Raw genomic sequence first — 17,337 nt, 5'->3', positions numbered from 1 at the left:
GCCTTTTACGTCTCTCTCTTTAGAAATGTGGAACTCAAATCCATTTTTTGGAAAGGGGAACTCCTTTCCATTTTACGCCCAATTAAAACAAAACAACTAGCTTTAAGCAAACAAATTGAAACCATTTCTTTCCATTTATCTCAGTTTGCTCCCACTCACTCACCAACAAGTGAATACAGATTTACATATTACTATGCATTATAAGAATACAAACAAACGTATTAAAGGCAATATCTCTCACTCCAACAAAGTGGAAAAGCCGCACGTGTGAAGAACAAACTCTGTATCCAAAAGGTTCAAAATACAACAACGGTTGTCTAGTTTCAGTTCTACATCCTCTTGCCGGAATCACATGACCTTGAAATAAAACTCATGAAGGAAAACAAAAGAACACTATAATAAGAAATCCCCATAACCACACACAATCCTTTCCAACTTTTGTCACAGAGATTGGTCCTACATGGATTTTTTCGATTTTTCTGGAAGTGGGGTCTTTGTGAATCAACAGCAACCATTTTACTTTCGACATGATCTTTGGTGCTTCTCGGTATAAAAACAAGAAAACAAGATCTGACCACACATCCAAATCTGAAAAAACGTTTGAAAATAAAAGACAAGGGATCCCACGCTCCCTGAGCAAGTGATTAAGTAGAAAGCTGAAATCTGCCAGTTGGTTTTCTCTTTCTCCATCCCTGAACAAAAAGATGGATGAAATCCCAAATAATAAGACAAGATTCTTCGAACTCCTGATATATGGAAGAACATAGAAGCATAGAACTTACAAATGCTACATAGTACACAAACGTGAGCCCTGCTAAGACAACAAATGCAATCTGAAACACATTATACCTGTAAACAACATAGTTACAATGCCATCCAATCAGTGCCAAATAAAGTGTCTGGAAGCTACTGTGGTGATATCATTCTGCCACTCACTGTTCTCTTTACATTCTATTGTGGAGAGAAATGGGGAGTATTTGAGCCAGAGAAAAGTTTTTGGAATAAAAAGACCAAATAATCATCAATAAATGCCCCAGCTAACAATAAAGGTGAATACTGTAGATTGTACTTAATTGTCAGAGTTTATCAAAGGAAGTGATATATCCGCCCCTTTTGATCACTAGGAACACCCCCTGTCAGTGTTTGTGGCAATCAGGGGCATTGAATTCTTCTGACATAAGTACAACAGCCCCTCTTTAGTCACTCATACACTGACAGGGGTGTTCCTGGTGATCAAAAGGGGCGGATATATCATTTCCCTTTATCAAAGGGGTGAGCAAGAAAATTGGTTTATCAACCGATGCAGTATTCACGATCAAGGTTTAAAATTTCGGTTTTGGCCTCAGCCGAAAACGAAATTTCAGGGGAAATTTCGGTGGCAATTTCGGTGTATTCGTCCGAAATTTAAAACCATGTTCACGATTCATAGGTTATGCAGGCCAGTTGTAACTTACTTGTACAGATACTTGATTCCACGAAGAGACTGCAATGTGTGGCCAAAAATTTCTTGAGCTGCTGTTGCTTGTGCATAGTAAGCAAATGCTGTGGCACAGAACTGAATCACACTGCAAAAATGGAAGAAAAACCATCGCCACGTCGTAATAGCAACAAAGGTTTGAGCCTTAAAAACCCATGATGAAATGCATGAACAAACAAATTACTATGCTTAAAATTTTGAAAAAAAAAATGATTGTGTCCGTTTATATTCGCTTCAAATTTTCAAAAGAATGTAAAAGAGAAATCCTAAATTTTTCTGGTTCATACAAAAGTTCTGTCTATAGGCACATGAATGGCTTGAGTTTAGTTTCAGTTACAATTCTAGCAACCCATCATGTTCTGATATTTTGATGAATAATTAACCATTTATCTTTTGACATTAAGTTACAACTGTTAGTCGTGATTTACTGTCAAGCTTTGAAAAAATAAATAAAAGAATCAGCTAGTTCCATGTTCGTACCAAATGGTGAAAGTCTCGGGTAGTTTAAATGCCAAAATAAAAACAAATACATAATCAAAAGTACAGACCTATAAGGAATTTGGAAGAATTTTAGCTGGGGAGCAGGCGAAAGAAAAACTCTGAGAAAAAGAAGGCGATTTTTTAGGCGATTTTGGAACTCCCTCCCTAGGTCGATGGAAACCCTAGTGAGAGAGGCGTTTTCTTCCCTATTTCGTCTCTCTTCCCTATTTCGTCTCTCTCTCTCTCTCTCTTCCCTATTTCGTCTCTCTCTCTCTCTCTCTCTTTTCCTTATTTCGTCTCTCTCTCTCTCTCTCTTCCCTATCTCATCTCTTTCTCCCGTCTCTCTCTCTTCCTTATTTCGTCTCTCTCTCTCATCTCTTCTGTCTCTCCCTCTCTTCTTTTTCTCCCCCATCTCTCGCTGATCGTTCTCTCTTCAATCGATCTCCCTCGCTCCTTTCCTGTTATCTCTTTTTCTCCTATCTTCTTTTCTTTCACTTTTCTGACCTCTTCATGTTCTCTCTATTTTTGTTTTTTCTTCTCCCCCCTCTTTTTTCCTTTCTGGTCTCTTTTTCTCTTAGATCTATCTTTCCTATTTCTTGACCTTTCCCTTTCTCTCTCTTGATGGGTAAGGGAGGTGCTAGTGGCCGGATGATACCCAGAGTTGGGCAGATCTCGCAGGGGATGCAACAATGATGGCTGAAGGTGCGAAATGGCCGGATCTGGGTCCGAGTGGGCCGGATTTATTGGGGAAATGATCGGATCTGGGTTGGGTGGATGAAGAAAGTGAGATGACGAGTTGTCAGAAGTGGTGCACGTGGCAGGAGTGTGAAAAAGGGTGGTCGGATTCGGGGGAAAAAAGGATGAGGTTGGATGTGGAGGGTAAATATGGGGTTTGATCGAAGTGCAAGGTTGGGGCTAAAAGGGTAGGATCAGGGTGACCAATGGTGGGCTCTAGGATTAGGTGAAAATAATGGTAGGATTAGGTTTTTAGGTTCTGGTGAAGCTGAAGGGGAAGAAATTAGGGTAAAAATGGTGGTATCTATGGTTAGATTAGGATTTTTGGCTTGGTGGTTTAAGGGGGATCAGCCAGAACAAGCGGTGGCGCAAGGTGGAGGCCGCCGATGATCGGATTCGATGGATTTGGCTATCGTGCACGGTTAGAGGCGCACAATAGCTTTAGGCCTTTAAGCGGAATTTTTAAAAATTGAATTAGCCAGCTAGAAAGTGGTGGAGCAGTATGAGTGACGTGGCAGGTAACAACTATGATTTGATGGGGTACACAAATATTGCACTTTCAAACGAGACCATTGTGCAATGTAAAGGAAATGAAGGGGGAATGGTGACGGCATTTTTCAGCTGCGGTAGTAGATGAAGAATTCGAAAGGGAAGTAAAATCGGTATTCGGCAGAGTAGCAAAACATGGAAGTGTAGAATTCGTTGTAGTGGTTGACCCAGAAGATCATTTTTTGGCTTTTTATTGGTCTAGGAGCATGCTCCTAACCACCCTTAATTGATTCTATGTAATGCAAGTAGGGACCCCTGGTCCCCAATGTAATCTTCATAGTATCAATGAAATTGTCAATTTTCGAAGAAAAAAAAAGAGTACAGACCTGATGGAGCAAAGAAGAATGAGTCCCACATTGAAAAGGAAAGAGTTCATGAGAGTCCCTCCCCACCTGGAAATAAATTGGTTTTGTTGAGAGACAATCACAACATATTTCAGTGATTAAAAAAGGGGAATAAATGTGGAAGGGTTCAATACTTCATTGGATGAATAGTTATGAAAACTAATTTCAGACCGAGCATCATCGCCCCTGCAATCACGGCGAGCAAAAGGTAGAAGCAGAAGAAGGCAAATGCGGCAGTACCTAGAAGGCCTGTTTAGGTAACACAATCTACAAGTCAGATACAGAATTCCCAAGGAAATAGGTAAAGAAAAAAAAATATCAAAGTATTTTCTCATCACAAAGAAAAAAAAAATCAAAGTATCTTCTCATCACGTACCCCATATGTTATCCAGTTTAATGAAAACCTCATTCAGGAAAGGGGATAGAGGAGGATCGATCAACAAATATATAACAATATGTGCAACCCAAGCCACTGAAACAACCAACCTGGAAAGCGAAAATGGAACCCAAAATAGATTACAGTTAACATCCTTGTTCAGCAAAAAAAATCAGCCTCAGATATTCATTTAGACAGCTAAGGAATTGCTCAAAAAAATGAAAGAAAAAAACTCAGGAAAGATGATGACTGAATAGATACAGTTATTATATGAAAATCCTGAAAGAGTATAACATTACAAAGGAAAACATATCACAAGCATAAAAAAAAATTAAAAAAAATTGAAATTGATAAAAATGGAGATAGCTCCACATAATACTACAATAACTCTACTGGTTTCTTAACTCTCTCCTTTAAATGGAAGGCGATGTAGATATTGTGTTAAGAAAAAGGAACAAAGTATAGAAATCATAATTCACCGAAAATTACCAAAAAGCTTTTATATATCAACTTTGATCGAGGTGGCAGAGTTGATAGATGGGTGGTTTACGAGGCCCTTTTTTAATGGTTATGAACCAGCCAGTCAATAAAAGCAGGAAAAAAACAGCAAAGAGAAAATCAAGGAGGGTCTCCAAATGGATACTGGCTGTTAAAGTATAGAAGATTAAATAACGCATCAGAGCAATGGCTTGGGTTCAAAGCTCCTTGGTATTAAAAACAATCCACATGTAATGGCCAACCCAAACGAGGGGCCGTATGTGCCACGTGTAAGCCAACACTAAAAAGAGGGGCCACACATAAGTGGAGTGTTCAAGTATAAAAGATTAAATAACGCCTTCTTCAACGGCTTAAGCTTTTGGAGTACCTCGTTGTTTCACACTGGTGACTAACTATGAGATCCTCTATGGACACTCCACTTGGAGCCACCACCGGCGAGATCATCAGCATCCCCGTTAGATGAGCTGTAGGTGTGCTGAAAGCAGGCATATGACCTCATTATGATCTAAAATCTCCTCCATCACATCCACAAATCTCCCTCTTTTACCCGACGAGACTAAGTGAATCACCTTCAACAATCACGTTGAGGGAAGCACAATCAACAAGCAGGATGGTTTTCCTAAGCACGGATACTTCTTTCGTACTAGAAATAGCTACCTCAATCACAATGGGACTCAAAAATGATTATCTTACCAAGATGTCATGACATAAGCTAGAACCATCAAAGTTCAACTTAAGAAACACACTAACACCCTCACATATCTATTTCTTACAGTCCTAACGAGGATCACGAATTCATGGGATAACAGAGCAATACCTAGCCACATGTCATTCCAAAAGCTCACTCTTTCCATTCCCTGCCCTAAATATAATTCCCTGGACAAAGATGTCAGAAATAGAGAAAATGGACCTCCACGCCTCCAAGCCTCGACCTCTACCAACTCTTCTTTCCTCCCATCCTTCCCTCGTCTCCCCATAACTTTAATAATTTTCCTCCAAAGAGCATTCTTTTCAGCACCAAAGAGTCAAAGCCATTTCCCCAAAAGAGCATTATTCCTTCTGATTAAATTTCCAATCCCAAAGCCTCCTAACTTTGCCATACAATCTTGAGTCCAATTCACCAAGTGTTTCACTTTTTTGTCTTCTTCCTTGCCTTCTCAAAGAAAGTCCTTTTGAAGGTTTTCAAACTTCTTTGCAACAACTGATGGGATCTTAAATACAGACATGAAGTACATTGAAAGATTGGAAAGGGACGCTTTTATTAGGAATATGTGTCCCCTAAAAGAGAGGAAGGATTTTTTCCATCTTGCTTTTTCTCCATCCTCTCAATAATCGGATTTGATAATGAAGCCGGAGGAGTACCTAAACCTAATGGCATGCCAATGTACATGAGCGGTAGGGATGAAGTCAAACAACCCAAAACATCAGCCAAGCTTTGTAGAAGACTCTGATCCACAAAGCACCATTGAGCCTTTTCCCAAGTTGATTTTCAAGCAAGAAACCACTTCAAATCATCTCAAAATTACATGAAGGTTATGAACTTTTTTTTTTTGAATGGTTATGAACTTGCTCCATGATAGCTTTAAAGAAAACAATTGTATCATCATCAAATTGAAGATGGGATATGACCCCCAAACCTCGAAAGTTGACCCTTCAATCAACCTTGATTCCTCCACTTTCACCTGCATTCTGCTTAAGGCTTCTCCAACTATCGTAAAAACAAAAGGTGGCAGTTGATCTCCCTGTCTTAAACCTGTCTAACTTGGGAAATATCCCCTAGGGCTTCCATTAATGATTATCGTAAAGGGGTTTAATGACCATCGCCCTGAAATCCTCTCTTGACCTCCCTGTAGTTTCTCTCGTAAGTGCAATTTATGAAACCATTTGGTGTTAATTTTATTTTGTGGTCGGTCCATTGCTTTATTTCAGAGAATTTGGAAGAAGACAAATATTTGGGATAGTTAAAATTTATGGTTGGATAAAGATGTTTTTGAAGGAACAACCATAGCAAGAATTAAAATTCATCGTTCCATGGGTTCTGGATGAAGTTTCTTTTGATGAAAAGGTCACAAAAAGCATTAAAATTTAATCACCCGACATGATATCTTTAGAAAAGAATTATGAGGTCATAAAGTTCTTATCTCATAGCATGCTGTACTTGTACCCATATCTGTGTAATACACTTTGGAAAATGCCAAGCCGTATCTCCATTCTTGTGCCCATGTCTGAGTTTGTGTCTGTAACTAGGTATCATAGGTCAAACTTAATGTTCCACTAGCAAAAAAGAAACAATTCGCTCCCCGTGACTAAGGGATCATAGACAGTATCCTCGTAGCTCATCCATGTACTTTCTCTTGAAAAGAATGAACACTTCGATTCGAAAATCCAGACAAGGTGATTGGGTTCTTTTAGTTCAATCCCATCTGTGGGATTAAATAATTCAAAACTTACAAAGACAAAACTGTAATAGCAAAGCATCTCAAAGATCTCATTGCTGTCCATTTGGAAGGGTAAGGAGAGGGCCCCAACCATCAAAGAATGCAGAAGAAGATCCTAGTTAAACTAATTGAAGGGTAAATGAAGAATCACTAGATGGGGTATGGTTTCGAAGAAGCAACTTGAGAGATCTCTTAATTATTATTATTATTATTTTTTTGGATGATAAGAGATCTCTTAATTATCCCCAATCAATGAAGGGTCGTACAAGCACCACTCAACATTGTCCATCAAACAGACAAGATGTTCTCATTTCTCACCTGTTCCCCTTGTGCTAATACTTAATAATGAATTTTATAGTTCTTGAAGTCTGGAAATCCTCATGTGATTCATTTAATAGCCTTCCACACCGACAGAATGCACACAAAAAAAAACTAAGTCCTTTAATAAATATCAATTTCAATTTCAACCACCAATCCATAATTTGGGTAGAAGCAGCAACAATGAAAAAACAAAGCTTAATGCCATCTAGAGAAGTCAAAATTTAGACATCAGTCGCAAAATCTAGTGGTTGGACTCTTACCCTACAACCCCCAGAACTAGTTTTGCCAAGTAGCCAAGAACAGTGAAAGCCCAAGAAGCCTCTGCCTGGATAAATTATGAAGAAGTATCAGAAGCAGAACAAATAATAAATAAACAAGATTGAATGCCAATCAGGTTAGTATGTCATACATAATAAAAAAACAAGATTGAATGCCAATCAGGTTCGTATGTCATACATAATAAAGCAATCACCTTTTCTCCTTGTGGATACATCTCCTCCAAAGCCTTCACATCTTCTTCCAAGAGAAGCAATTCCTGCAGGGTTAAGCCAGCATGCGATAAATTTCTACACAACCGTTGTCGAAACAACCAGATATAAAGAGAAACCATGTCTACCAAATGGAAACACTAACCTGGCATACAGAGAAACCATGTCAACCAAATGGCAACGAAAACTTACAATTGTACCAAAGAAGGTTTGATAGATGTAAAATACTTCTAACATACTACCATTCATTCCAATAATAACAGCAGCACTCATGAAGGCCATATTTTGGCTAAATTAAGTCCCAGAAAACTGGTAACAAGGATTCATTGCAGCAAGGAAATGTTAAACCAGACAGAAAGTCAGGTAAAGAGGTAAGCAACGGGGTGAGTGCCTATGTTTTATTGATTCTTCTGAATGGACACGTGTCAGATTCCCAGACAGAAAGTCAGGTAAAGAGGTCAGCACCAGGGTGAGTGCCTATGTTTCAGTGATTCTTCTGAACGGACAAAGTGAATGTGTCAGAGACATGTCAGATTCCAACACTCAAGGCTATGAAACTTCTAGATTCATTTTATCTTTTTTTTTAACTATACTAACACAAATTTCCATTTACAATGGGTTTTGAATTGTAAACATCCTAATAGTAAGTTTTTTATAGAAATAAAACGTTATATTTATCTATGCTATTAAAACTCTTAATATATAACCTCTTATATCCATTTTATTATGTACATGTATTCAATTCTTAAAATTGATTAATATGCACATACATAACCGAATCTGTGAATCATTTTTTATGTTTTTCCAAATTCAACACTTGATACACATGTCAGATTCCGACACTTGATGCCCATGCAGCATCGGTGAGTGGAAGACCAGATATATAATTGATCATGATAACATGGAGTGAAATATCATCCAAGGTGGTCTCATCGAAGATGTCTTCCATTCAGGCTTTCCCATACAAAAGTGTATTTCCAGGGCTTGAAAACTCAATATTCCCCGAGAGACACAAATTTCATCTTGAAGGAGATGTGAATCTTACCAGACTAGTGCATAGAATCTGGGTTGAGAAAACAAACCATCAAGCCCAAAAAAGGGACTTTGTTTTTTACATATAATTATAGTTGGGGACTCATCATAAAAATTGCAAGGTGTATATAACGATGCAAGTAGACCTTTTATCTGAAAATTATAGTTACTACATATTGATCTTTATGCAAGGAAATTCAGAACTTGTTGGAATTCGGTTCTGAAAATTTCAGTTATGTGAAAACTTCAGCAGACATCGAACCCAGAATATTCACCTTTTGGAAATTTCAATATACTCAAATTCAGTCTTTTGGAATTTCATAAGTTCAAATTCAGTCTTTTGGAAATTCAAAAGTCACACAGATGAATCTTCCACACAGAGAATGAAATCAAGAGCAGTGTAACCATACATGAACTGCCATTATTATTCCAGGATATTTCAGTGCTGCCTGAATTTTCTGAGAAATTAGAAATCTCAAAATTTTCGGAGAAAGCACTGAAAGTCCTCTTGCTGTTAGTTGAGCTTTAGAAAAAGGTCCTGCACAAGCTAAGCTGAAAAAGGAAATAAACTAGAAGAAAGCGAATACCACTTAAAGTATGGAAATTCCAGCAGAAAAGAAAATTTTTATTCAAGCAATTCATGTGTTACAATGGACCAACAGCGCTAATTTTACACTTTTAAACTCCAATCCAAACTTGGATTCCTTATTTAATGTCTGACCTCACCTAAGATTCCAATTTTCCTTGATTCATTCTCCAAATATATCTAATTCCACTTTCACGGTGTAGCAGACTGTATTGCCGTACCAGTCTTCCAGCTAGGGACCTCTTAAAACCCTTTCAAACCATTCGAGAAAATCAGGAAAATCAGGATAAAAATCAGCAGTGAAAAGCCGCAAGGTACGGAGAATCTCTTGGCACTCTGACCATGAGGGATCAACTGCTGATGCCATCATGTGTCAGACTGATGTCATGCCAATATCCGCAGCATTTGGCCTCCCTCTGGACCCAGATTTTCTTCTCCTTTCTTTATATTTATGTTTATTTTTTATTGAAAAGTAAATTATCACTAAAAGGAAATATGTAACAACGGCCACTACAATAAGAGAAGGAAAATCAAAAGAAAAAACAGAAAAGAATCATAAATCCAGCATCTCACCCTAGGTTGTTACATCAACACAATGAGTGCCAAAGTTAGCACAGCATATCACATTTGGAATAAGCTTCGTGATAATAATAATAATGATAATGATAATGATAAATATGAGCAATGCAAATCTCAGCCAATGGTCTCAATTTCATGAAATGAGCATTGGAGTCTCCACGGAGTGCTCACTTGTTTCCTGATCCACTTTATGGTGATCAAAGAATCACTTTTCACCCAAATTCTAGGACAACCAAACTCCTTAATGCACCTGACTCTAGTCCTACAACATCTGCCGTTGGAAACGAAGGCCCTCGCCACAGAAGAACAAGTACGGGAGGACTCTCCTGAAGAGGAATCCAGCGGTCCCCGCCATTGGAAGAGGACTAAGCACCCATCCTCCACTGTATCTATCAGTCCAGCTACAGTCAATAGTCAGACGATAAAGTTGACTCATTCGAAGACCTAGGCACAGAAAACCGCTGTATCGGAGCCCCTTACAATTGATTTACGAAGTCCGAACCGTGCAGCTTTGACTTCTGCATCAATCGCATGATCATTGCCAAAAGAACTTGCATAAGCAAAGATAATCTTACCAGTATGGTCAGATATAGCCCTCCTAAAGACAGCATATCTGGAGGTAAGAGGATCACCAGTTAACATGTTACTACCATCAAAATTTAGTCTGATCCAACCAAAAAAATGAGACTTAGAGAGAGAGAGAGAGAGAGAGAGGAGAGGAGGGGGTCCAGACATCCTGCCGTTTATTATGCAGAAATGAGGAGAATACACCTTCCCAATCATTTACGAGAGATCGCAAAGGGGTATTTTTAAAGTGGCTTGTTTTTGGTGCCCCTCTTCAAAACCTCAATTTTTATATCATTTATAACTTCATAGATGTTATTTACTTTGTCCTTGAATATTCTAGAGTTCCTTCCATTCCAAACCTTCCAACAAATAAAAGGGAAAAGGGTGTGCCACAGAAATTTATTTCTTTATTTTCTCCAAGGGGTGGTGTCACCCATTCCAAGAGTTGCGGAGAAGAGATATAAATTAAGCTAACAGAGAATTTTAATTGCCAGACGAAATGGGACCGAACCTAGGTTGTCAATGGGCGATGAATCAAGAGATGGTTCGTTGTCTCATCAGGATATTCACAGAATACCCAATCCTTCAAATCAACAAACTTTTATGATTCTGAATTTAACATGGAGAAATAAAAATCTTCTGGAGTATTGTCAATTCTGAAACGCAATCCCTATAATCTTTTACTTCTCCATGTTAAATCCGCTCTACAAGAAGGATTAGAGTCCCAAATATAAGGAATGTAAAAATCCACCCTAGGAATCAAATTGCATTAAGACAACCAAGAAATGCCCCAAACTGTTAGAAGCCCAAATAAATTCATCTTGAATCTATCTCAACTCAACTCAACTCAACTAAGCCTTTGTCCCAAACTGGTTGGGTTGAATCTATCGTGGAGAAAAAAAACTGAGTACTGCAGAGAAGGATATAAATTCATTGGAAACATGGATAGAAAGGCCTTGCATTAAGACTGGGGTGACAGTCACAGAAGATCCTTTTCAATCCATGTATTCTGCCACATTGGCCCTAAGGTTTACAACTTACATGTAGAGGGTGGGGAAGTCTGCCAGGTGGGGAGAGTTCCCAGACCATTTTTTCCAACTAGAATAAAGAAGAGGACCCATTCCAACTTCAAATCATATCTTTTGGTAAAAGGAGGGGGTAATAGATTTCCAAGTTTTCCATTGGTGGATCAGGCAGAGTTTCACTCACCGAGGCGAAAAGAACCATCCAAATTATGGTATCAGAGCTAGATTCACATCAGGATGGATTAGAATGCATAATTTGAAAACCAGTCAAAGGAAACAAGTTCTTGTTGAAGAAACAAGTTCATCAATAATAAATAGCATTTAAGCTTTGTTAAATAGGGGAAACATGAGAGAGAGAGAGAGAGAGAGAGAGAGAGAGAGAGCTTAGTTAGGTTCCAAACTGAATAATAAATGAAAGCAGCTGTAGCAAAAGCTTCAAGTCATAAGGTTTCTAGAAAGCTGTATTTAAAGACGGGCCAATTGGCACTACCTTCATAAACCAAAGAATACAAAGGCACCATCGTTGCAAGCCATAAAGAGGTGACATACAAAACATAATCTGAACAGGACTAATATAGGTTCGCAGATTGCATGCAGCCAGACACTGATCTGTGAGTCTGAACATCCAAATGCTAAAAAATTTACCTTTTCGACTGCCTTAACATTTTTGCGCCATTTCCTCCCCTTTGAACCACTTCTCTCTTCCTGATGAAGTGCATCGGCTGCCTTCTTCAATTCTTTTGCTTTCTTCCCCAGTTCAGTTGCCTCCTGCAGTATTCCAATGCCAATTCTCCATAAGCAAACACGACCCATTACAACTACTGGTAAATATCGGGGGGGGGGGGGGGGGGGTGTGGAGGAAAAAAAATGAACTTGATGCACTTATATAGTGGATGATTGAAGGGAGTACCTTGATATACTGTGAACGAGTAATGACAGCCTTTGGACGCCGAATAAATGAAAATATAAGTCCCAAAGGCAGGCAGGCAATCCCAACACCTCCAAATATCTAGACGGAAAATCACAAAGACAGCAGCTAAGAGCTTCATATTCACATTGCAAGTACAATACAAACAGAAAATAACTACGATAGAAGCTTGAAGTTTCATGGTGAAAGAACATACAGAGAAAAGAACTGATCCAACAATCGTAGCAAGAGCAACCACATACTCTGGAAAGGTGGTTCGCATAGTCCAAGCTGTTTCAGACGAAGCACTTGCTAAGTATGCAGCACACTGAAAAAGCACAAAGCAATGGTCAACCAAAAAGAGCAATTGGGAATATGAATAATGAATGAAAAACACGCTAATTTAAGAAACCAATCAAAGAAACAAGGAAAGAGAGAAAATAGGCAATATAACATAAATTGCTTTATCTACAAACTAGCCTCATGAATCAAAAGTTGTGCTTTAAATGTTACCACAACATTCAGAAACACCCTATTTCTATTTCATGGAACAATATACAGGGATAGAACCTGATGGCTGGAGCTGCTAATACATGGTTGAGCACTTGAAAATTGTGTCCAACTACTTGGGAAATTTTCTACTATTGAAGAAAGATGTCTAACTGTGAAGTCCACCTTTCCAACAAGCCCTGATACCGCCAAACATGAACCAATCAGCGACACATTGGGTTACAAAAAATTAGAATAAAAAAGGACATAATTAGGTAAAATGTGCTTCAATGGTCTGATTAAAGCTCGTAGTGGAAACACTTGATTCTCTTTCTTGAGCCTGAGCAGCATAAATGACAAGAAGCAAAACAGAAATATATCATAATGGAATACAGACAGGAAAAAAAAGGAACAACCATCAGCCCAATGATATCATCTAAAGAAGATATTGGAGGGATCCAAGTTTAGTTTGGTACAAAATGAACTGATAATAGCTATACAAGTAACTCATCCAACTAATTATCACTAAGATAATGGAACAAATTATCATTAAGATAAACCATGACTACCCTAATATACATAATGCACAAGAAAAATGCCTAAATTACCAAGAAAACACTGCATAATAGTAATTAACTTGAGTTGGTAAGAGAAGACAACCCTGCCTTGGTTAAATATATGCTAGCAAACCTCTACTTTCTCACACCAGCTAGTTTCTTTAATTCTCCAGTCTCCACAGTAATGCCAATAATGAAAGAAATTCTTCAGCAGAAATTAGTTGCCTGGCAGTGCAATCGACCTAATCCAGCTTAATTCTCAGTTTTATATGTTCGAGCGCAAAAAGTACAATTCATAATAAGTATCCTTCCCAAAATTATGCAATCCCCCGACGCAAATCTTCCCAAAAGCACACGTATGATAACCAATGTGAACGAATTGCAGTCATTACAATCAGCATCTACCATTAGCTATAATCTGTTTCAACCTAACTCTAGTTTATGCATTTCAAAGAAATCATCATAAGACATTTTTAGAAGAACAATTATCCAATAACAAAGAAACTAATACTCCTATGATATGTGCATATAATTATGGTGTTAAAGGATAGTTGCAATGTGGTTATTATGTAGTCATGGGAATGTGTTTTAGGGATATTGGTGTTAGTTATTGCTTATGTTTCATGTAAGTAGGTTAATAGGGTAGTGATATGGCAATCCTATATGCAGTTATATCTTAATGAAAATGGAGAGAATTTGCAATCAAAACAGAAACTTATGTTCTAGGACAGTCATGGTTCCTCTCGAATTGAACAGTTAGAGGCCCCATTGCCTCGAATCAACCTCTTTCCCCATCTTTTTCTCTCTTTTTCTTTGTTTATTTGTGTTATGGCCAATTACGCACGTAACCATTTGCAAGAAAGAAAAAAAAAGTGCAGCAAACTAACCGTATAGGATGCCAAGAATGAGAGCACAAACAACAGCAGTCATCCCTACCCAGATCACCGCGCTCTTTATCCGTTGCCCGACGCTCCTGCCCACAACATTATCAAGAACAACTACTCATTTTAGGGTTTCATTTATTTTTATTTTTTTCAATAATTAGATTAGGGTTTCACTTTTGAGCCAAGGCAACAATTAACAAAATATACATAAAATTGTAGAAACTAGCCATTAGGGTTTCAGTTTCTTTTCCAATAGTTAGATCAGGGTTTCATTTTAGAGCCAAGGCAAAAATTAACAAGACATAGATAAAATTGAAGGAACCATAAAATGAGATGAGGAGAGAAATTAAACTCCTTACTTGTCCTGATCGCCTTCGTAGTAGAACATGGCGAAGGGGATGAAGAAGAAGACGAGAATCGCGTCGAAAATGTAGATGGAGAGCCAGAGATCCTTCATGGGGAGGGTCAATTTGCAGGCGCCATTGTAGATGGCGTTCCGGCAGGCCTGCCGGTTGGCCACGTCAGCCGGGAGCATTAGGATCGAGATCGCGGCCACTGAAAGCCCTAAAATTACTACGATCTTCGGAAAATAGGCTTGATTTATGTCATCAGGATGCTGGTAGTTTACTAGGAGATAGAGATTGAAGAAGAACACCAGAATGCATACCACTATTGCCACGATCACTAGAGCGAGATTGAAATCCCCCATTGTTTCTCTCACTCAGGGTATAGATTCCAATGCCGATCTCTCTCTCTCTCTTTCTCTGTGTCTCAGGAGAGGAAAACTTTAAGATTTCTCATCTTTTGATAATATCGGAGATACAGAGAAAGCGAGGAAGAAGAAGAACGGAAGTTTGTTTAATTTGTTAACTGATATTGCCACTGCCGTGTTTTAATAATTGCACAAGCACAGCTGTTCGTTGGAGGATCTCGACCGTCCACGTGTGGGTCCCACTAGTGATTGTAAAAAAGAACTGAGTTCATTAAATTCTAACGAACATGACGGTTAAAAATACGTTATTGGACGTTAGGGTTGTACAACTAGCGGGATTTTTGGGCTATAGGAGATCAGAAACAATGCTCATTAATGTACGGTTTAGGTTGGTTAAATGTGCGACCAACTAGCGGGATTTTCCTCATATATATATATATATATATATATATATATATATATATATATATATATATATATATATATGAGAAAACGGTTCCTACACATATGTGTAGAGAGTTCTCTACACACTAGCTTAAAATACAGTGGGGGCCCACATTGTTTGGGTGATCCAAGCCATCCATTTTAAAGGCCCTCACATAGATAGGTTGTCTACAAAAAATCATATCCATAGGATCATCCCAACCCTACGATTTGTGGAGGTAAAATGGATGTCTTTAAACCTTTACAAATTAGTTCATTTTTTGCCTCCAAAGTTCGAATGGTTAGGATGATCCTATGGATCTGATTTTTTGTGGACACCCTATCTATGTGAGGGCCTTAAAAATGAATGGTTTGGATCACCCAAATAAGGTGGCCCCCACTGTATTTTAAGCTAGTGTGTAGATAGCTTATCTACACATATGTGATAGCCTTGCACCAGTTGAGTCCCTAGAGAAGGGAGCTAATATGATTCTTGCAAGTTTTGCAATCTATGGGATGGATATCAACTTTTCGTTAACAATACGGATCACAAATTGGAAATCTTATTCAATCCTTAATGAGGATATGCTTTCTACTACAGCGTGGATGCCTTTCTATATTGCTTCAAGTTCAATTAGAAATTTGACAGCAACTTGTGGAAAAAAGGAGCAAAGAGAGGTATACATCTTGTGGACCTCTAAAAATACACCAGTAACACGCTTCGCCTCATCCAAGATAGCTGTTAGTGTTTCATGGATTGGGCTTGTTAACCATTTAGAACGGACCCAATAAGTTTTAGAGCCTAACTGTATATGGTAGAATGCAAGACTGTAGCAGGTTTTGATTACAGAAATCTGCATGGTTTGATCATTTTGAAACACATTTACATGTTTAAAAGCTCACCAGCCTCTTCTTTTGATTACAGAAATCTCACCCATTATTGTGTTGCACCAGAACTCACAATCTTATTAATGAAGTATCATGCTGTAGTGGGCAAAATAAAGCTTCAACTTCACTCACCTTTTAGACCAAAAAAGTTCTGATCGAGTAATTATCATGTTGATATCACAATATATTTCAACTTTCTAGCTTTCTGACTCCAGTGTCTTGATTCAATTTCCTATCATATCATTCGTTCTCTCGTACCCTAGCTTAGTCTGGGGTTTTCCTTTCATATTATCTTTCCTGTTGCAAACATCTATCCTGCAGTCTAAATTCAGAAACTCAATGATGCTTAATTGCATATACTTGATCAAGATCTCGATTTGATCCTATTTTCTTAATTCCGGCCCATGACCCTTGGCTTTACATCCAATTCAAGCTTTGATGGATCATTTACGTGGTTGAATTTCAGTGGAGAGACTGAAATAGCAGTTTATGAAAAGTTTCCATTGATCTGATTATCAACACGAGGATTGCTTGGATTACATTTGAGTTGATCGATTTTTACTGAATTATGTAGTGTGTGGTTACCATCAACTCTCCTATTCCTGTCTCATGTGTCTGAAGTTGAACTGTAAGCCATTCAGACAGCAGAACATGTTTCTAAGCAGCATGTAGTTTGTGCCGGGAGGACAAAGTTCATTCTGGTTTTGATTTCTGCTAAGGTGGATAATTGTTAAGATAATTTATCAACTTCTGAACTTCTGCATTTAGCTATAACCATCCACGAAACTATGAACTGGTTTGGCAAACTAATTAGGCCAATTTTTACTGGGAAATTTTCCAACAGTAGACCACACGCAGATCGAACTGACTGTGTATCATATAATTATGATCCAACCAGAGGGTGCCATTATGGCTTCAACTAATTGGAACACACATTGTTCAAATCCATGCTATAATGAAAAGTACATGACATACATATTTA

At 38.3% G+C, this 17,337-nt stretch overlaps 1 protein-coding gene across 1 annotated transcript; it reads right to left on the bottom strand.

Annotated features, from left to right (window-relative positions):
- Positions 1 to 266: 266 nt before the first annotated feature.
- On the bottom strand, positions 267 to 15,212 carry LOC143879900 (LIMR family protein At5g01460). The gene is made up of 14 exons (XM_077382564.1): positions 14,692 to 15,212; positions 14,336 to 14,421; positions 12,973 to 13,091; positions 12,620 to 12,730; positions 12,406 to 12,504; positions 12,141 to 12,263; positions 7,691 to 7,753; positions 7,479 to 7,543; positions 3,962 to 4,071; positions 3,720 to 3,834; positions 3,568 to 3,633; positions 1,455 to 1,565; positions 783 to 849; positions 267 to 692 (listed from the first exon to the last, which is right to left on the bottom strand). Exons 1-14 carry the CDS (start codon positions 15,039 to 15,041, stop codon positions 645 to 647), a joined length of 1,533 nt encoding a protein of 510 aa, XP_077238679.1. The 5' UTR covers positions 15,042 to 15,212; the 3' UTR covers positions 267 to 644.
- Positions 15,213 to 17,337: the final 2,125 nt, after the last annotated feature.

The sequence above is a fragment of the Tasmannia lanceolata genome, unplaced genomic scaffold (genome assembly GCF_043159265.1).
Source record: "Tasmannia lanceolata isolate RefF3 unplaced genomic scaffold, GAP_Taslan_0.1 ptg000006l, whole genome shotgun sequence".
In the NCBI taxonomy this organism is placed as follows: Eukaryota; Viridiplantae; Streptophyta; class Magnoliopsida; order Canellales; family Winteraceae; genus Tasmannia; species Tasmannia lanceolata.
This window is presented reverse-complemented; position numbering and strand designations above follow the sequence as displayed.